Raw genomic sequence first — 22,459 nt, 5'->3', positions numbered from 1 at the left:
TCTGCGTAGTTGTAGCCAGATTTAATCAACAGGGACGTGTTTATGTCAAGAAATATGTATTGGTACATGGTCGCTGGTCAGAACCTCGGCCCCGCGCTCCCCTCCACCTCCGTCAAGGCTCTCTGGAGTTCTCAGCGTGATGTGTGTCTCATCTTCACCTGGAGGCACGGTTCTTCCTCACTTGTTCTCCACCACGATCTCCCTCTCCAGGATTCGGGTTCTATTATATGCAGGATAACAATCCATCTATCTATTCATACATCTATCCCTCCATATATCTTTCCGTCCATCCATCAATCTATCCATCAGTCTGAACATCTGCCTATCAGTCTGTACATCTGTCCAACAGTCTGTACATTTATCCATCAGGCTCTACATTTCTCCACTGATATGTCTCTCTATTCATCCATCTATCTATAGATCTATCCATCCATCTATCCGTCCAATCATCTATCTACTCACCCGAATATCTATCTAGTTTTTCTTCTATCCATCCATCTATCATTCCATCTATCCGTCCAATCATCCATCTACTCATCTGAATATCTATCTAGTTTTTCTTCTATCCATCTATCTACTCATGTTCTCATCCCTCAACTCATCTTTTCATCCATCTACTCATCTTTTCATCCTATCTATCCATCCACCTTTCCGTCTATCAATCCACCTATCCATCCAACTATCCATCTGTCAGTCCATCCATTTACCCATCCAACTATCTACTGTCTGTCTGTCTCTTCAATCCATCCTTCTGTTTAGACAGTACCTATTTTGACAGTCATCAACAGTCACCAATTCGTACGTATTTAGCATTTAGATAGTAGTATACTGGCTAGTAAGAATTTTTTTTAAATAAATAAAACTAAAAACAAACTTTAATATTCCAAGACATATTATAGCACACATATGTACTATATTAGGCCTGAGATATCGTGTATTCTAGGAAGGTCAGTCCATCCATCCAGTAATGGTTAGGTTAGTTTTACAGAGCTACACAAGTAAAAATTTGCTTTCCGGTTTGTCCAACTCAATAGCTTAGATTTCTATTTTCGTTGTTCGTCGGTATATATTCTATAGTCCTCATCGTTACTTTAAGTACGACAAGAACAGGAGGATGAGCTGGTCTCTTTCTGTGTGTCTGTCTCCACCTCTGCCATCCTCTGTGTCTCGAGCTCTGTTTCTCTCTGTCAGTCTGTCTCTGTGTACCTCTCTCTCTCTCTCTGTCTCTCTCTCTCTGTCTCTCTCTCTCTCTGTCTCTCTCTCTCTCTCTCTCTCTCCCTTATACAAAATATAATTGTCCACTATTGGTGTGTGTGGTCGTCAGTAAGAGAAGCTTTGCGGCGTCAAGTGCTCAATAATAGAGTTCCCATTTACTCTGAGATAATGGTGTGGCTTTAGAAACCTTTCAAGCTGTGGGAGGATCGTCTCCTTCATGCGACTACATGTGAATTATGGAAAGAAGGAAATGTGTACATTTCCCATAAGTGAATAAACGCGTATATTACTATAAGATAAAATTGTTTTCAAACGTTGTTTTCAAAATATTTAACTGTGTAGTCAGCGAGCAGTGCCACATAGCGTCATGGGAGTCTAAATGCGACCTTGACACGCTGTTTCCTTTTGAATTATGACGGCCCCGACCAGCCTATGTTCTTCCCAGACCCTAGACCTTTCCCTCTGTTAATTTGGGTGAGTCTAGCCGCAAGCGTCTGGTCTTCAACATTGGACAGAGAGATAAACAGACATTCTCTCTTATGCCTATAAGAAAGAATGTCGTCTGTACACACATAGACAGAGACAGAAATAGAGAAGGGAGGTGTTGACATATGTTTAGATGCTCCATACGTTCCCATTTATTATCCCTAATTCTCATAATTTTTCTTGGATTTGCTATTCGTGATATTATACCAGGTCGTCCAAGGCACCTTGACCTGGGTGGCAGATCGACCCGCTCACCGGGTGACACTGCAGCTGGTCTGTCCCAGCTGGATTACTTCCGAGCTTCAGATGAGGCTGGGTAAATTTTCCCATTTCAGTGACACAATTCACATGTATGAGAGATCACAAGCCACAATTGTAACACATTACCTTGCACAAACAAGCAAGCCGAATATATCAGAAAGGACTCCTCCCATGTAAAGTTCAAACCTAGACTGACAGGAGCAATAAAAATCTTTGACAGGTCCCGTACTTTGACCAAATGTTTACTAGACTGTTGCAAGTCACTGGAAGCCGAAGCTATTTATCTAATGACCGAACAGCTCCAAGTAGTCACAGACCAGAAGTTCGTTTTAATTGTCCTGGAATGCTGGGACTGCGCGAGAAACTCACTTTGTAGTGCAGTGAAACTTTTGGGGGTCGTGTACCCTACCAAGTTGCCTAGATATTCCGGTAGGATATGCTTCACATTATCGTCACGAAGCATATATATATATATGTCGTACCTAATAGCCAGAACACACTTCTCGGCCTACTATGCATGGCCCAATTTGCCCAATAGGCCAAGTGATTTACTTGATTTTAAATTTATTTTTTTCAAGTAGTTTATATGAATTATTATTATTATTTTATATTAAGACCATAATTTATTGACTTATTTGTGTTAGTTTAGGTTAGGTTAGGTAGGGTTGGTTAGGTTCAGTCATATATCTACATTAGTTTTAACTCAAATATAAACAAATTAACTTATACATAATGAAATGGGCAGATTTATCATTTCATAAGAAAAAAAATTGGAAAAATATATAAACTCACAAAAACTTGTCTTATTTGGAAAATCGGGCCTTGCATAGTAGGCCAAGTACGACGTTCTGGCTACTAGGTACAACATATTTTATATATATATATATATATATATATATATATATATGTCGTACCTAGTAGCCAGAACTCACTTCTCAGCCTACTATGCAAGGCCCGATTTGCCTAATAAGCCAAGTTTTCATGAATTAATGTTTTTTCGTCTACCTAACCTACCTAACCTAACCTAACCTAGCTTTTTTGGCTACCTAACCTAACCTTACCTATATATATAGGTTAGGTTAGGTTAGGTAGGGTTGGTTAGGTTCGGTCATATATCTACGTTAATTTTAACTCCAATAAAAAAAAATTGACCTCATACATAGTGAAAAGGGTAGCTTTATCATTTCATAAGAAAAAAATTATAGTAAATATATTAATTCAGGAAAACTTGGCTTATTAGGCAAATCGGGCCTTGAATAGTAGGCTGAGAAGTGAGTTCTGGCTACTAGGTACGACATATATATATATATATATATATATATATATATATATGTCGTACCTAGTAGCCAGAACTCACTTCTCAGCCTACTATTCAAGGCCCGATTTGCCTAATAAGCCAAGTTTTCCTGAATTAATATATTTACTATAATTTTTTTCTTATGAAGTGATAAAGCAACCCTTTTCTCTATGTATGAGGTCAATTTTTTTTTATTGGAGTTAAAATTAACGTAGATATATGACCGAACCTAACCAACCCTACCTAACCTAACCTAACCTATATTTATATGTAAGGTTAGGTTAGGTAGCCAAAAAAAGCTAGGTTAGGTTAGGTTAGGTAGGTTAGGTAGACGAAAAAACATTAATTCATGAAAACTTGGCTTATTAGGCAAATCGGGCCTTGAATAGTAGGCTGAGAAGTGCGTTCTGGCTATTAGGTACGACATATATATATATATATATATATATATATATATATATATATATATTGTCCAATTTTTGGACAACACCCACCAGTGGGCCTCGAACCCAGAAAGCACAACTACCTTCCAGTAGCTGCCATAACTAGCACGCCTTAACCCACTACACCATCAGACCCTACAAAAGAAGTAGAGACTTCGAGATATATATGCACCTCAAATATCTCCACTTCCCGAGGGCACTAGACAAGTAAGAGGTTACCCTTCATTTTTCATCAAGCCACTGTTAATGTGAGAGAACTCGTGTCCATGCTATAAGCCTATACTTGCATAAACCACAAGTGAAGATTAACAATCTTTGGACAACACCCACCAGTGGGCCTCGAACCCAGAAAGCACAACTACCTTCCAGTAGCTGCCATAACTAGTACGCCTTAACCCACTACACCATCAGACCCTACAAAAGAAGTAGAGACTTCGAGATATATATACACCTCAAATATCTCCACTTCCCGAGGGCACTAGACAAGTGAGAGGTTACTCTGCGTTTTTCATCAAGCCACTGTTAATGTGAGAGAACTCGTGTCCATGCTATAAGCCTATACTTGCATAAACCACAAGTGAAGATTAACAATCTTTGGACAACACCCACCAGTGGGCCTCGAACCCAGAAAGCACAACTACCTTCCAGTAGCTGTCATAACTAGTACGCCTTAACCCACTACACCATCAGATCCTACAAAAGAAGTAGAGACTTCGAGATATATATACACCTCAAATATCTCCACTTCCCGAGGGCACTAGACAAGTGAGAGGTTACTCTGCGTTTTTCATCAAGCCACTGTTAATGTGAGAGAACTCGTGTCCATGCTATAAGCCTATACTTGCATAAACCACAAGTGAAGATTAACAATCTTTGGACAACACCCACCAGTGGGCCTCGAACCCAGAAAGCACAACTACCTTCCAGTAGCTGCCATAACTAGTACGCCTTAACCCACTACACCATCAGACCCTACAAAAGAAGTAAAGACTTCGAGATCTATATACACCTCAAATATCTCCACTTCCCGAGGGCACTAGACAAGTGAGAGGTTACTCTGCGTTTTTCATCAAGCCACTGTTAATGTGAGAGAACTCGTGTCCATGCTATAAGCCTATACTTGCATAAACCACAAGTGAAGATTAACAATCTTTGGACAACACCCACCAGTGGGCCTCGACCCAGAAAGCACAACTACCTTCCAGTAGCTGCCATAACTAGGACGCCTTAACCCACTACACCATCAGACCCTACAAAAGAAGTAGAGACTTCAAGATATATATACACCTCAAATATCTCCACTTCCCAAGGGCACTAGACAAGTTAGAGGTTACTCTGCGTTTTTCATCAAGCCACTGTTAATGTGAGAGAACTCGTGTCCATGCTATAAGCCTATACTTGCATAACCCTTAAACTGCGCATGGCGTATATATACGCCATGAGTAACATGTCCCACCGTGCGCATGGCGTATATATACGCCAAAGGGTGCCAGGCACGATTCAAACGTCCCGCGGTGTAAAGGGGTCACCCATACCGTAGCCAGGGGCGATTGTAAACAGACGCCATTTTGAAAAAAATTCCAGAGCAGGCCTCCTTTGTTTCACAGGCCTTAGTTAGTGGCCAGACACCATGGCGAGCGCATCACGACCCAGCGTGCGACCTCGCCCAGCGCTCCGCGCCGCGCAGTCCTTGACCGAAGACGAAATTGCAGATGAATTGTTCAAGGACGTTGATGAGTCTGATATTGATGACTCAGATATAGATGAAGATTATACCCAGCCAGAAGAAATTGAAACAACGGATAATGAGGGGGAACATGTGGGTGCCACGAGGGTGAGGATGCCTCTCGAGGCTGCTACTCAACACCACTCAACACCACCCCGCGCCCAAGCACATCGTTCATCTATACCACTGCACGTTTATGATACGATTGACGAGTCTGAAACAAGTGAATCTTTCTCAGGCTTTAGTGATGAAGAGTTGGAGAATAGTGTTACCCCCAGTGCCAGTACAAGTTTCGCCGCATCAGCTGCCCGCCCAGTCAAGCGCCGCCGCATGGGACAATATGGCGACAATGAGGAACAAATTCCCTCATGTTCCACATCTTTTTCCTCATCTACCGTTCCTGCCCCTACTGTTACAAGGCGTGCTTCAGCTCCTGGTCCCCGGATTCCTCGCCGTGGTGCAGCTAATGGCTCTCGGAAGGCAGCAGGTTTGTGTGTGTGGAGTGATGGGGAAGATTTTGTTCCACAAATTCCCGACTTTGATAACAGAGATGTGGGAATTACTGATCTTTTCCCTGATACTGGTGACGAAATGTGTGAAATGGACTTCTTTACTGCATATTTCGATGAGCCGCTAATGAAACACATTGTTCACGAAACGAACAGACTTGCGGATGATCTCATCGAAGGTGAGGAAGTTTCAGAATTTTCGCGACTACAGCGTTGGAAAGAGACAACTGTTGATGAGATGTATGTGTTTTTTGCAATTTGCATGTTGATGAAACATTGTGTGAAACACGTAATTTCAGATTATTGGAGCAAAGACAACTCTGTTCCAACACCATTGTTCGGGAAATATATGTCCCGAGACAGATTTCTGTTGATCCTACGGTGCATTCATTTTGCAAATAATGCTGACGAGACACAGGATGATAGGCTTTGGAGGGTGAGGCACGTGCTAAATGACCTGATTGGAAAGTTCCGAGATTACTACGTACCAGCTCAGAAGCTGGTTATTGATGAATCCCTGGTGCTTTTCAAAGGACGTGCTGCCTTCAAGCAGTATATTCCCTCAAAACGTCACCGATTTGGACTGAAATTCTTTGTGCTCTGTGACTGTGAATCAGGAATGGTGTTACACATGATACTTTATTCAGCCACAAATATAGATATTCCTGCTAATGACGAACATGGCTTCTCAGGTAGTGTGGTGAAGTCACTGCTTGCACCATATCTGAACAAGGGCCACATATTGTACACAGATAACTATTATACCAGTCCCTTGCTAACGAAATTCTTGCTGGATAATAAGACTGGAGTGTGTGGAACAGTAAAGCCAAAACGAAAGGAAATGCCTGTGTTTGATACTGCTATGCAAGTAGGTGACTGCGAGGTAAGGAAAAGTGGTGCAATGCTTTCAGTGCGGTGGAAAGACAGACGTGAAGTGAACATGTTGACCACCATTCACCTTGGTACAATGGTAGACAGTGGCAAGGTGAACAGAACAACAAAATAAATAATATAAAAGCCAGATTGTGTGATGGACTACAACATCAACATGCGTTTAGTTGATAAATGTGACATGATGGTGGGTGCTGTAGAGTGTGTACGTAAAACAGTGAAGTGGACAAAGAAAATGATTTTTCACCTTATTGATGTAACAATGCTGAACAGTTACAATATGTTTCTTGTGAAGACAGGTAGAAAACCATATTTCCGTTCGTTCAGTTTCCAAGTTGTGAAACAGTTGCTAGGTAAATTTGGCAAGGACACACCTGGTATACAAAGACCCATTCGAGACCCAATACTGAACCATGCTCCTGCACCCAGGCTCGCTTACAGGGAGGCTTTTCTGATACATCAAATCAAGAAATTACCACCAACTGGAGCTCGTGAAGCAGGCCAGCGTCGGTGTGTTGTGTGTTCCAATACCAAATTGAGGCCACAGAAACGCAAATTGATGTTGACATGGTGCGAAGCGTGTGCCGTCCCTCTGTGCCATATCGACTGTTTCGCACAGTATCACAGTCTCCTGGAGTACTAAATGTGTAATTCTTTGGTAAATAAATGTACATATCAAGTTTATTTTTGTGTTTATATTGAGAAAAACCCAAATACATTGAATATTTCCTGTAAATTATACCATTTTGGTGGGAATACTTGTGACACTAATATGTGAGCGCTTAGTGAGTTTATACCATTTTTATTATAATACAACGTCTATTGCTAATAATTGGAACAATACTAGCGAAAAAAATTGGAGTAAAATGACCCAAGAATACTGTAAATAATTCCGCGAAAATAAATTCGCGGCAACTCGGGCCGCGCGAGCGGCCGTGAGTGACAGCTGGCTGACGCAGCACTCTTGAGCGCTCACAATCTGTGACGTCATCGGCCAACTTCTCGGCTCAATTGTGTCATTGGTATGTATAATAGAATTTTTTTATTATTTTTCCCGTGCTCAGGAGACTCAAATTAACATGTTTAGAAGACGAAAAAAAAATTTTGAATTTTTTTTTTCTTGCGCACAGGGGTGTAAATGTCCATATGACCCCTGAGCAGTGTAAGGGTTAAACCACAAGTGAAGATTAACAATCTTTGGACAACACCCACCCTCTGGTTCGAGGCCCACTGGTGGGTGTTGTCCAAAGATTGTTAATCTTCACTTGTGGTTTATGCAAGTATAGGCTTATAGCATGGACACGAGTTCTCTCACATTAACAGTGGATTGATGAAAAACGCAGAGTTACCTCTCACTTGTCTAGTGCCCTCGGGAAGTGGAGATATTTGAGGTGTAAATATATCTCGAAGTCTTTACTTCTTTTGTAGGGTCTGATGGTGTAGTGGGTTAAGGCGTACTAGTTATGGCAGCTACTGGAAGGTAGTTGTGCTTTCTGGGTTCGAGGCCCACTGGTGGGTGTTGTCCAAAGATTGTTAATCTTCACTTGTGGTTTATGCAAGTATAGGCTTATAGCATGGACACGAGTTCTCTCACATTAACAGTGGCTTGATGAAAAACGCAGAGTAACCTCTCACTTGTCTAGTGCCCTCGGGAAGTGGAGATATTTGAGGTGTATATATATCTCGAAGTCTCTACTTCTTTTGTAGGGTCTGATGATGTAGTGGGTTAAGGCGTACTAGTTATGGCAGCTACTGGAAGGTAGTTGTGCTTTCTGGGTTCGAGGCCCACTGGTGGGTGTTGTCCAAAGATGGTTAATCTTCACTTGTGGTTTATGCAAGTATAGGCTTATAGCATGGACACGAGTTCTCTCACATTAACAGTGGCTTGATGAAAAACACAGAGTAACCTCTCACTTGTCTAGTGCCCTCGGGAAGTGGAGATATTTGAGGTGTATATATATCTCGAAGTCTCTACTTCTTTTGTAGGGTCTGATGGTGTAGTGGGTTAAGGCGTACTAGTTATGGCAGCTACTGGAAGGTAGTTGTGCTTTCTGGGTTCGAGGCTCACTGGTGGGTGTTGTCCAAAGATTGTTAATCTTCACTTGTGGTTTATGCAAGTATAGGCTTACAGCATGGACACGAGTTCTCTAACATTAACAGTGGCTTGATGAAAAACGCAGAGTAACCTCTCACTTGTCTAGTGCCCTCGGGAAGTGGAGATATTTGAGGTGTATATATATCTCGAAGTCTCTACTTCTTTTGTAGGGTCTGATGGTGTAGTGGGTTAAGGCGTACTAGTTATGGCTGCTACTGGAAGGTAGTTGTGCTTTCTGGGTTCGAGGCCCACTGGTGGGTGTTGTCCAAAGATTGTTAATCTTCACTTGTGGTTTATGCAAGTATAGGCATATATATATATATATATATATATATATATATATATATATATATATATATATATATATATATATATATATATATATATATATATATATATATATATATATATATATATATATATATATATATATATATATATATATGTGTATATATATGTGTATATATATGTTAGTATATTTTGGTAGCAGTCTTTCCTGTAGACATATATTATTAAATATGACCGAAAAAGTAAGATTAATAATTCTAACACGAATTTTCTCAATCTTTCGTACATTACGCTTCACTGTTGGAGGTAAATTAAAAATCAATTCTCCAAAATTCATTTTTATTTCTAGTCTGACGCGACACGGGCGCGTTTCGTAAAACTTATTACATTTTCAAAGACTTTAGTTCACAAATACACAACTGAACATACGTATCTCCGATTTTATATCTACATTTGAATGAGGTGGGAGGGGTGATGTGGCATTAACACAAGACAGAACAAGAGGGGATATTAATAGGGTATTAAAAGTATCAACACAAGACAGAACACAAACAATGGGTATTGAATAGAAGTGTTTGTAGAAAGCCTATTGGTCCATATTTCTTGATGCTTCTATATTGGAGCGGAGTCTTGAGGTGGGTAGAATATAGTTGTGCAATAATTGGCTGTTGATTGCTGGTGTTGACTTCTTGATGTGTAGTGCCTCGCAAACGTCAAGCCGCCTGCTATCGCTGTATCTATCGATGATTTCTGTGTTGTTTACTAGGATTTCTCTGGCGATGGTTTGGTTGTGGGAAGAGATTATATGTTCCTTAATGGAGCCCTGTTGCTTATGCATCGTTAAACGCCTTGAAAGAGATGTTGTTGTCTTGCCTTTATACTGGGTTTTTTGGAGCTTACAGTCCCCAAGTGGGCATTTGAAGGCATAGACGACGTTAGTCTCTTTTAAAGCGTTCTGTTTTGTGTCTGGAGAGTTTCTCATGAGAAGGCTGGCCGTTTTTCTGGTTTTATAGTAAATCGTCAGTTGTATCCTCTGATTTTTGTCTGTAGGGATAACGTTCCTATTAACAATATCTTTCAGGACCCTTTCCTCCGTTTTATGAGCTGTGGAAAAGAAGTTCCTGTAAAATAGTCTAATAGGGGGTATAGGTGTTGTGTTAGTTGTCTCTTCAGAGGTTGCATGGCTTTTCACTTTCCTTCTTATGATGTCTTCGATGAAACCATTGGAGAAGCCGTTATTGACTAGGACCTGCCTTACCCTACAGAGTTCTTCGTCGACTTGCTTCCATTCTGAGCTGTGGCTGAGAGCACGGTCGACATATGCGTTAACAACACTCCTCTTGTACCTGTCAGGGCAGTCGCTGTTGGCATTTAGGCACATTCCTATGTTTGTTTCCTTAGTGTAGACTGCAGTGTGGAAACCTCCGCCCTTTTCCATGACTGTTACATCTAGAAAGGGCAGCTTCCCAACCTTTTCCATCTCGTAAGTGAAACGCAGCACGGAACTCTGCTCAAATGCCTCCTTCAGCTCCTGCAGATGTCTGACATCGGGTACCTGTGTAAAAATGTCGTCAACATACCTGCAGTATATGGCCGGTTTCAAGTTCATGTCGACTAAGACTTTTTGCTCGATGGTACCCATGTAGAAGCTTGTACTAAAGAGGCACCCTTCTTGAGCCCGGATGGGCACATGTATAAGCAAGTAGATGGGGTCGCCATGGGTTCCCCCCTAGGTATCCTGTTTGCAAACTTCTACATGGGTACCATCGAGCAAAAAGTCTTAGTCGAAATGAACTTGAAACCGGCCATATACTGCAGGTATGTTGACGACATTTTTACACAGGTACCTGATGTCAGACATCTGCAGGAGCTGAAGGAGGCAATTGAGCAGAGTTCCGTGCTGCGTTTCACTTACGAGATGGAAAAGGATGGGAAGCTGCCCTTTCTAGATGTAACAGTCATGGAAAAGAGCGGAGGTTTCCACACTGCAGTCTACACTAAGGAAACGAACATAGGAATGTGCCTAAATGCCAACAGCGACTGCCCAGACAGGTACAAGAGGAGTGTTGTTAACGCTTATGTCGACCGTGCTCTCAGCCACAGCTCAGAATGGAAGCAAGTCGACGAAGAACTCTGTAGGGTAAGGCAGGTCCTAGTCAACAACGGCTTCTCCAATGGTTTCGTCGAAGACATCATAAGAAGGAAAGTGAAATGCCATGCAACCTCTGAAGAGAAAACCAACACAACACCTATACCCCCTATTAGACTATTTTACAGGAACTTCTTTTCAACAGCTCATAAAACGGAGGAAAGGGTCCTGAAAGATATTGTTAATAGAAACGTTATCCCTACAGACAAAAATCAGAGGATACAACTGACGATTTACTATAAAACCAGAAAAACGGCCAGCCTACTCATGAGAAACTCTCCAGACACAAAGCAGAACGCTTTAAAAGAGACCAACGTAGTCTATGCCTTCAAATGCCCTCTTGGGGACTGTAAGCTCCAAAATACCCAGTATATAGGCAAGACAACAACATCTCTTTCTAGGCGTTTAACGATGCATAAGCAACAGGGCTCCATTAAGGAACATATAATCTCTTCCCACAACCTAACCATCGCCAGAGAAATCCTAGTAAACAACACAGAAATCATCGATATAGATACAGCGCTAACAGGCGGCTTGACGTCTGCGAGGCTCTACACATCAAGAAGTCAACACCAGCAATCAACAGCCAATTATTGCACAACTATATTCTACCCACCTCAAGACTCCGCTCCAATATAGAAGCATCAAGAAATATGGACCAATAGGCTTTCTACAAATCACTTCCACTTCAATACCCATTGTTTCGTGTTCTGTCTTGTGTTTAGGAATTTAATACCCTATTAATACCACCTCACCCCATCCACCTCACTCAAATGTAGATGTAAGCAAATCGAAGATGTGTAAGTTCTATTCAGTTGTGTATGTGTAAGCTAAAGTCTTTGAAAATGTAATAAGTTTTACGAAACGCGCTCAAGTGTCGCGTCAGACTAGAAATAAAAATGAATTTTGGAGAATTGATTTTTGCATTACCACCAACAGTGAAAAGAAACGTACGAAAGATGGAGAAAATTCGTGTTAGAATTATTAATCTTACTTTTTCGGTCATATTTAATAATATATATATATATATATATATATATATATATATATATATATATATATATATATATATATATATATATATATATATATATATATATATATATATATATATATATATTATATATATATATATATATATATATATATATATATATATATATATATATATATATATATTATATATATATACATATATATATATATATATATATATATATATATATATATATATATATATATATATATATATATATATATATGTCGTACCTAGTAGCCAGAACGCACTTCTCAGCCTACTATGCAAGGCCCGATTTGCCTAATAAGCCAAGTTTTCATGACTTAATGTTTTTTCGGCTACATAACCTACCTAACCTAACCTAACCTAACTTTTTCGGGTACCTAATCTAACCTAACCTATAAAGATAGGTTAGGTTAGGTTAGGTTGGTTAGGTTCGGTCATATATCTACGTTAATTTTAACTCCAATAAAAAAAAATTGACCTCAAACATTATGAAATTGATAGCTTTATCATTTCATAAGAAAAAAATTAGAGAAAATATATTAATTCAGGAAAACTTGGCTTATTCGGCAAATCGGGCCTTGCATAGTAGTCTGAGAAGTGCGTTCTGGCTACTAGGTACGACATATATATATATATATATATATATATATATATATATATATATATATATATATATATATATATATATATATATATATATATATTAGTATATTTTGGTATCAGTCTTTCTTGTAAACATATGTTGTTGAATATGACCGAAAAGGTAAGATTAATAATTCTAACACGAATCTTCTCAATATTTCTTATGTTTTTCTTCACTGTCGGTGGTAATAAAAATATCAATTCTCCGAAATTAATTTTTTTAATTGTCTGACGCCTGAACGCGTTTCGTAATTCGTATTCCATTATCAAAGTCTTAATTTACACACAAATTCTTCGTACTTGTACTCTATTGGATGAGGTGATATTGTACAAAAGTTTTGGGTGAGGCGACAAACACAAGACAGAACACGAAACAATGGGAAGTAAATGCAGAAGGTCTATTGGCCCATACTTCCTCTTGCTGCTTCCATATTGGTTCGGGGGTCCTGAAGTAGGTAGAATATAGTTGTGCATTAATTGACTGTTGATTGCTGGTGTTGACGTTTTAATGTGTAGTGCCTCGCTGATGTCTAGGCGCCTGCTATCGCCGAACCTATCGATGATTTCTGTGTTGTTTGTTAAGATTTCTCTGGTGATGGTCTAGTTGTGAGAAGAGATTATGTGTTCCTTGATGGCTCCCTGTTGCTTATGCATTGTTAGTCACCTAGAAAGAGACGTTGTTGTCTTGCCTATATACCGAGTTCTTTCTGACTTACAGTCTCCAAGTGGGCATTTAAGGGCATAGACGACGTAGGTCTCCTTCAAAGCGTTCTGCTTGGTGTCTGGCGAGTTTTTCATGAGTAGATTGGCCGTTTTTTGGGTTTTATAAAAAATTATCAATTGTATTTTCTGATTTTTGTCTGTAGGGATGACGTTCCTATCAACAATATCCTTAAGGACCCTTTCCTCCGTTTTATGAGCCGTCGAAAAGAAGTTCCTGTAAAATAGTTTAATTGGGGGTACAAGTGTTGTGTTGGTTTACTCTTCAGAAGCTGCATGGCGTTTTACCTTTCTTTTTATGATGTCTTCAACAAAACCGTTAGAGAAGCCGTTGTTGACTAGAACTTGCCTTACCCTACAGAGTTCTTCATCGGCTTCTTTCCATCCTGAGCGGTGGCTTAGAGCACGGTCGACGTAAGCATCGACAACACTCCTCTTGTACCTGTCTGGGCATTCACTATTGGCTTTGAGGCACATTCCTATGTTTGTTTCTTTTGTGTAGACTGCAGTATGGAAACCTCCGCTCCTTTCCGTGACTGTTACATCCAGAGAGGGCAGCTTCCCATTGTTCTCCATCTCGTACGTGAAACTCTGCACAGAATTCTGCTCAAATGCCTCCTTCAGCTGCTGCAGACATCTGGCATCAGGTACCTGTGTAAAAATGTCGTCAACATACCTACAGTATATGGCGGGTTTCAAGCCCATGTCAACTAAGACACCGAGCAAGATTCACTAGTTCATTAAAATTGGTTAATAATACCAACGAGCGTTTTATTTCTGGTTTAAACTTGGGAGCTTGTTTGTAGAACATTCCTTTTGCTTGACCAAACGCGAAATCCAAGATCGATTTTGGGTATTTTAACTTCTACTCAGTTTCAAATATTTTCATTATTTCTTCATCAAAAAAATCCGGGCATCAAACTCTCAGGACTCTGAGAAACATACCAGAAAATACTGCCCGCTTAACCAGAATAGGATGATTTGAGTAAAAATGAACATACGAGCACACATTGGTAGGTTTCCCATACACATTGAATTTGAAATTCTTACCGATCCTATGAATCATGATGTCTAAAAAAGGTCGAACACCATTCTCTTCATTCTCAATTATGAATTTAATTGACGGAACCAATGAATTAAGCTGAATGAAGAGATCAGTTTGGTCATGGTTAACCGGCCACAGGCACAAAATATCTTCAACGTTTCTATTCCACTCCAAATTTGAGGGCAAAATCCTGGGTAAGATATTCGTTTCAAAACACTCAAATGTACAAATTGTTCAAAACCGGGGAGAGTGGATTACCCATCGCCATGCCAAATGTTTGTTTATAAAATGGCGATGGGTAATCCGGCCGACGGAGAAATGGTCTCATTGCCTACGAGGGACTAGTCATAGAGTATGCAGCCCATCATGAAGCCCCCACCTAAAGAGTCACATTAGGAAACTAGAAAAGGAATAAGTATTTGCGACGAGGTTAGTCCCAGAGCTGCTGGATGGGATAAAAAGAACGACTGAAGAAACTGAACCTGACAACGTTAGAACAAAAGGACGGAGCGGAGAGATATGATAGCAGCATACAAAATACTTAGGGGGATTAACGGAGTATAAAAAGACGAAATTTTCCCACGGAATACCAACAGACCATGACTTAGGTTGAACCTGGAAACGCAGATGAGTTATAGAGATGTTAGAAAGTTTTCTTTTAGCATGAGAGTAGTGGGGAAATAATATTGATTATTGCTATGAACACCCTCCTGGTACTTCAGAGCTAATTAACTGTTTAATAATTGTAAACAAAGCCGCCAAAGATTGAGAAAAGATGTCCTGGTTAGTAAGTGCATGCGTAACCGCTTCGTGAATCTGGCCCCAGACCAGACCAGCTCTTATTTCATCTATTGTATTGCATCTATACTCTTATTTCATCTATTGTTCCCTTTGTTTCTTGTCTCCTCCAGAGTCGTGAGGTTTACTTCCCTTAACCTGTCCTCATAACTCAGCCCTTATTGTTCTAGTTATAATCTTGTTGTAGGTTTTAACTTTAAATTTTATTTTTCCCAAGGTGGGGATTCCTGGCCGGTGCCCCATGTTCCACTGCTGGTCTAACAAAGGGTGACCTTGAAAGTAGAGGGCCTCGAAAGAGTCGTAAAACGGTACTGTCGTCTAGGCTTCTAAACGACGTTCTAATGCTTCTCAGTGTCTTATAAGCTGACGATGTTTCCCTTGTCTATGTGAGCCTCTGGAGAGAGTACTGGAATTATATCCATTCCGAAACCTTCTTTCTCTTTGACTCCTGTAGTTGACCTCCCATTATAGTTTACATAACTCCTGGGCTCCTTTGTCCCTTTCCCTATTGTATAACTCCCAAACACTCGGGTGCAGGCAAAGTGGTCCGTCCACCGGTCGCTCCAACTGCAGATACACAGAGAAATCCCACTAACTTGGGTGTAGTGCGGTGAAGTTGGACTGGCTTCAGTAGAGGCCTCCAGACTCCCTGAGGTTCTAGTACAATACTGATTGTATAACTTATAACAAGTTGGGGTGGTACAGTGGTAAGCAGAGCGGCGGGGGAGTTCTTCGGTCATGGGTTCGAATCATCTCAGAGCTTCAGTTGATTATCTCAGTGATATACAACATGTTAGTGGGATGTCTCTGTGTAATAGATGGCGCCGTTATGTTATTGATTAGTTGTTGTGGTTATATAAGGTAATGTAGTTGTTGATGTTTTACATTGTATTGTTGTTGTTGTTGATGCTGTAGATGGTATTGTTATTGTTGATGATGATGTGAATGGCATTGTTGGTGTTGATGTCAGTATAGATGATATCGTTGATGTTGATGTTATATGTATCAGTAAGAAAATCATTTAGAGCAATGAGGCGACTCGATCCATCGATCACGGTACAGACGCGCACCTTACCCCTGTACCACAATAATGTATAAGTTACACATTTTTCACTAATTCCTGGACGGAAGTCGTGGAGCCACTCGAGGAAGCCGCCAGACTTCCTGTGAATTCAGCGGAAACCCATGTTGTATAACTTACCCCATGTCGTGGTGCAGGGGCAAGGTCCGCGGCTGTGAATACCTTGATTGCAGGTTCGAGTCACCTCATTGTTCTAAATGATTTCCTCACTAATATTCATCACGTTTGTGTGATTTCTTTGAGTATAGATGTTATGAAATATATTGATGTTGTTGTGGATGTTGTACATGATGCTGATGTTATTGACGATGTTTTAGACGGTGTTGTTAACGTTGCAGATAACGGTATATCTGTTGATGGTTGTGGTAGTGCTGATGTAGTATATAGTGAGGTCGCCGTTATTGGTGGCGGAGGTAGTGATGTTGTCACTGATGATATTGACGTTATTCTTGTGGTTCTTAACGATAATTGTGTTGAAGTAGCTGTCGTTGACAGTGTTGGTACTGAAGACGGGGCTGTCGTTGACAGTGTTGGTACTGAAGACGGGGCTGTCGTTGACAGTGTTGGTACTGAAGACGGGGCTGTCGTTGACAGTGTTGGTACTGAAGACGGGGCTGTCGTTGACAGTGTTGGTACTGAAGACGGGGCTGTCGTTGACAGTGTTGGTACTGAAGACGGGGCTGTCGGTGACAAGCACAGTTGTTGACCTTCTCCTTGTTGTCGTATTTGTCGAGATTATAATTATTTTTTGGTTTTACTGTTGTTATTGTTAATATAGTTTCTTTTACAGTTTATGTTGATTACGAGAGCCATTTTTTTTCTTGTGACAAACAAAATAGTTACAATGCAGGGATGAACATAATTGTATAAAGGTATTGTGTGAACCACGAAAGAAGCCTAACGTGTATGAATACACTTTATGGTTCTGAGACACAGTGAATCATTAAATTATTTAATAACAAGAATATATTATGTTTTAATGCAAAATCGTGTTGAAGAGCCTATAAAAACTTTACAATTTTCTCGAGGAAGTTGTCAGATGTGAGGGTTGGTGGTCTGTGGTAACCGACCTCTCCAAGATGTGTGAGATGGAAATTTTCCTGACTTTAAATTGCTTCTTTACCAAAAGTAAATTAATGTGACCTGAGGAGTTAAATGATCAACTCTGGTGGGTGAGGGTCACTGTGGTAAACGCTGCTACCGCCGTCAATACCAGCACTGTGGTGAACGCTGCTACCGCCGTCAATACCAGCAGTGTAGTAAACGCTGCCTCCGTCAATACCAGCACTGTGGTGAACGCTGCCTCCGTCAATACCAGCAGTGTGGTAAACGCTGCCTCCGTCAATACCAGCAGTGTGGTAAACGCTGCCTCCGTCAATACCAGCAGTGTAGTAAACGCTGCCTCCGTCAATACCAGCACTGTGGTGAACGCTGCCTCCGTCAATACCAGCAGTGTGGTAAACGCTGCCTCCGTCAATACCAGCAGTGTAGTAAACGCTGCCTCCGTCAATACCAGCACTGTGGTGAACGTTGCCTCCGTCAATACCAGCAGTGTGGTAAACGCTGCCTCCGTCAATACCAGCAGTGTAGTAAACGCTGCCTCCGTCAATACCAGCACTGTGGTAAACGCTGCCTCCGTCAATACCAGCACTGTGGTAAACGCTGCCTCCGTCAATACCAGCACTGGTGAACGCTGCCTCCGTCAATACCATCACTGTGGTGAACGCTGCCTCCGTCAATACCATCACTGTGATGAACGCTGCCTCCGTCAATACCATCACTGTGGTGAACGCTGCCTCCGTCAATACCAGCACTGTGGTGAACGCTGCCTCTGTCAATACCATCACTGTGGTGAACGCTGCCTCCGTCAATACTAGCACTGTGGTGAACGCTGCCTCCGTCAATACTAGCACTGTGGTGAACGCTGCCTCTGTCAATACCAGCACTGTAGTAAACGCTGCCTCCGTCAATACCAGCAGTGTAGTAAACGCTGCCTCCGTCAATACCAGCACTGTGGTGAACGCTGCCTCTGTCAATACCATCACTGTGGTGAACGCTGCCTCCGTCAATACTAGCACTGTGGTGAACGCTGCCTCCGTCAATACTAGCACTGTGGTGAACGCTGCCTCCGTCAATACTAGCATTTCATATTGTCTAAGAATTCCAACAATTTTACAGAAGTTCTATACAGTTCTTTAACCTTAAGCAATAAATTCCAAAATTTGAATTGGTCATTAGAAATCAAAATTTTGTACATCAATTATTTTGAGATAAATGAGTTTTATTCTTCTAAAAATCTATTTCGGTTTTAGCGTTAAAAATTCCCTTGCATTACGTAGCGAAATAGTTTTTGGAAATTGTATAAAGATTTTGGAGTTTGCCGCTGAGCGTGAGACCTAGTACCCAGAGCTTGACAACGACAGGTCGCTTGTAGCGTCGTAGTCAAGGAATGGCTGTCGTTGATTTGTTTATCACAGTAAAACAAATAACTTTTCCGCTTGGAATAGTTCAACGAGTAATATGTATTAAAGAACATGTATAGCTCTTATGTACGACATGTAGAGTATTCATTGACGCCGAGTGGTTTAATGAGGCTTCAGGCTACAGCTTGTGTCTGTTGATGACTTCGGCTTTCACACACATACACACACTCACACACACACACACATACACACACTCACACACACACACACATACACACACTCACACACACACACACACACTATCTTGTTTCTGATATATGTAAATGATCTCCCAGAGGGTATAGATTCATTTCTCTCAATGTTTGCGGACGATGCCAAAATTATGAGAAGGATTAAGACAGAAGAGGACTGTTTGAGGCTTCAAGAAGACCTAGACAAACTGAAGGAATGGTCGAACAAGTGGTTGTTAGAGTTTAACCCAACAAATGTAATGTAATGAAGATAGGTGTAGGGAGCAGGAGGCCAAATACAAGGTATCATCTGGGAGAGGAAATCCTTCAGGAGTCAGAGAAAGAAAAATACTTGGGAGTTGATATCACGCCAGACCTGTCTCCTGCAGCACATATCAAGAGGATAACATCAGCGGCATATGCCAGGCTGGCCAACATACGAACAGCATTCAGAAATTTGTGTAAAGAATCATTCAGAACTTTGTATACCACATATGTCAGGCCAATTCTGGAGTATGCAGCCCCAGCATGGTGTACATATCTAGTCAAGGAAAAGACTAAACTGGAAAAGGTTCAAAGATTTGCCACCAGACTAGTACCCGAGCTGAGAGGTATGAGCTACGAGGAGAGACTACAGGAATTGAACCTCACTTCGCTGGAAGACAGAAGAGTTAGGGGGGACATGATCACTACATTCAAGATTCTCAAGGGAATTGATAGGGTAGGTAAAGACAGGCTATTTAACACAAGGGGCACACACACTAGGTGACCCAGGTGGAAACTGAGTGCCCAAATGAGCCACAGAGATATTAGAAAGAACTTCTTCTTATTCTTCTTATTAGAAGATTCAGCGGTATGCCACCAGGCTCGTCCCGGAACTGAGAGGATTGAGCTACGAGGAAAGGCTAAAGGAGCTGAACCTCACATCCCTGGAAAACAGAAGAGTAAGGGGAGGCATGATAACCACCTACAAAATTCTCAGGGGAATTGACAGGGTGGACAAAGACAAACTCTTCAGCACGGGTGGGACACGAACAAGGGGACACAGGTGGAAACTTAATACCCAGATGAGCCACAGAGACGTTAGAAAGATTTTTTTCAGTGTCAGAGTAGTTAATAAATGGAATGCACTAGGAAGTGATGTGGTGGAGGCTGACTCCATACACAGTTTCAAATGTAGGTATGATAGAGCCCAGTAGGCTCAGGAATCTGTACACCAGTTGATTGACAGTTGAGAGGCGGGACCAAAGAGCCAAAGCTCAACCCCCGCAAGCACAATTAGGTGAGTACAATTAGGTGAGTACACACACACACACACACACACACACACACCACATACAGCGAGTGACATTCATACTAGACAACACATAAAATATGACACTCACCCCATATGACACACACACCATATGACACACACACCTAGTGTGTGTGTGGCGACTACAAAATTTTTAAGTCAGCATGTCAAGGGTCCTACGAGAATGACAGGCAATGATGAACCAGCAAGACTCGACCTAGTATTCACTCTGAACGATAAAGACATAAGGGAAATCGGTCTTGAATCCCCCGTGGGTATGAGTGATCACAGTGTTGTTTGAGTATCTGGTCGAAGGGTTATTGTACTCAAGGAAGGGACCAGAAAGCAAGAGGCCAGCATTTCGGAAGGGAAACTGTGAGGAGATAAGAAAATTCCTAGATAAGAATAAGAGATAAGAAAGAAAATGATATAGCTGGGGAAACAGAGCTCAGAGGAAAGACGGTTCAAGACATGATGGATTATATCACACAGAAGTGTAAGGAGGCAGCAGACAAGTTCGTCCCAGTCCAAAAGGAAAAAAATGAACTGCAGATGAGAAACCCATGGTTTAATCGGAGATGTAAGCTAGCAAAGCAACTAAGTAAAAGGGCGTGGAGAAACTATAGAAACAAGAGAACACTAGAGAGCAGAGAAAGATACCAGAGCGCCAGGAATGAATACGTCAGGGGTGAAAAGAGAGGTATAGAGGTAACATGAAAATGACATAGCTAGCAAGGCAATGTCTCAACCCAAACTGCTGCATAGCCACATCAGGAGGAAAACAACAGTGAAGGAATAGGTAATGAAACTGAGGATAGGGGGAGAAAGATTCACTACAAACGACAAGGAAGTGTGCGAGGAACTCAATAACAAATTCCAGGTCTTCACCTTAGAATAATGAGAAGTCCCAGAGATAAGAGACGGAATATCAAACCTGACACCATTAAAGGAGTTTGTGATTACCAGTGGGGAGGTGAGAAAGCATCTGCTAAATTTGGATGTGACAAAGGCTATAGGCCCGGTTGGAATCTCACCATGGATTCTAAAGGAAGGAGCAGAAGCTCTGTGCCTGCCACTCTCCATTGTGTACAACAAATCACTGGTAACAGGCGAACTGCCAACAATTTAAAAGACGGCCAACGTAGTCGCAATATACAAGAAGGGTGATAGGCAGAAGGCACTGAACTACAGGCTAGTGTCCCTAACTTGCATTCCATGCAAGATGATGAAGAAGAATGTGCGTAAAAAGCTAGTAGAACATCTGGAGCGAAAGAACTATGTAACACAACATCAGCATGGGCTCAGAGATGGCAAATCATGCCTGACAGGTTTAATTGAGTTCTATGACCAAGCAACAAAAATTAGGCAAAAGAGAAGAGGGCTGGGCATACTGAATATTTCTAGAATGCCAGAAAGCCTTTGACACAGTACCACATTAGAGACTAGTGCACAAACTGGAGATGCAGGCAAGAGTGAAAGGGAAGGTACTGTACTGGATAAGGGTAGCATCAGGACACAGCGAGCCACTGTGAGGGGTGAAGTTTCAGAGTAGCGAGGAGTCACCAGTGAAATCCAACAAGGATCAGTCCTTGGACCTATATTGTTTCTGATATACGTAAATGATCTCGCAGAAGAAATAGGCTCGTTCCTCTTGATGTTTGCTGAGGATGCAAAAATTATGAGGAGGATCAAGACAAAGGAAGATAGTATGAGGCTACAACATGACCTATACAAACTGAAGGAGTGGTCCAACAAATGGCTACTAAAGCTCAACCCAAGTATATGTAAGGTAATGAAACTAGGAGGAGGAAATAGGAGGCCAGACACTGGATACCGAATGGG

The 22,459-nt window shown here is 41.3% G+C and overlaps 1 protein-coding gene across 1 annotated transcript; it reads right to left on the bottom strand.

The window, feature by feature from the left end:
• Positions 1-17,821: 17,821 nt before the first annotated feature.
• LOC123769107 (PE-PGRS family protein PE_PGRS5-like) lies at positions 17,822-18,382 on the bottom strand. The gene has a single exon (XM_045760058.2). It carries the CDS (start codon positions 18,380-18,382, stop codon positions 17,822-17,824), a length of 561 nt encoding a protein of 186 aa, XP_045616014.2.
• Between the last annotated feature and the right edge of the window lie 4,077 nt (positions 18,383-22,459).

Source organism: Procambarus clarkii, chromosome 64 (genome assembly GCF_040958095.1).
Source record: "Procambarus clarkii isolate CNS0578487 chromosome 64, FALCON_Pclarkii_2.0, whole genome shotgun sequence".
Taxonomy (NCBI): Eukaryota; Metazoa; Arthropoda; class Malacostraca; order Decapoda; family Cambaridae; genus Procambarus; species Procambarus clarkii.
The sequence above is the reverse complement of the archived record's forward strand: the minus strand, read 5'-3'. Positions and strand labels throughout refer to the sequence as shown.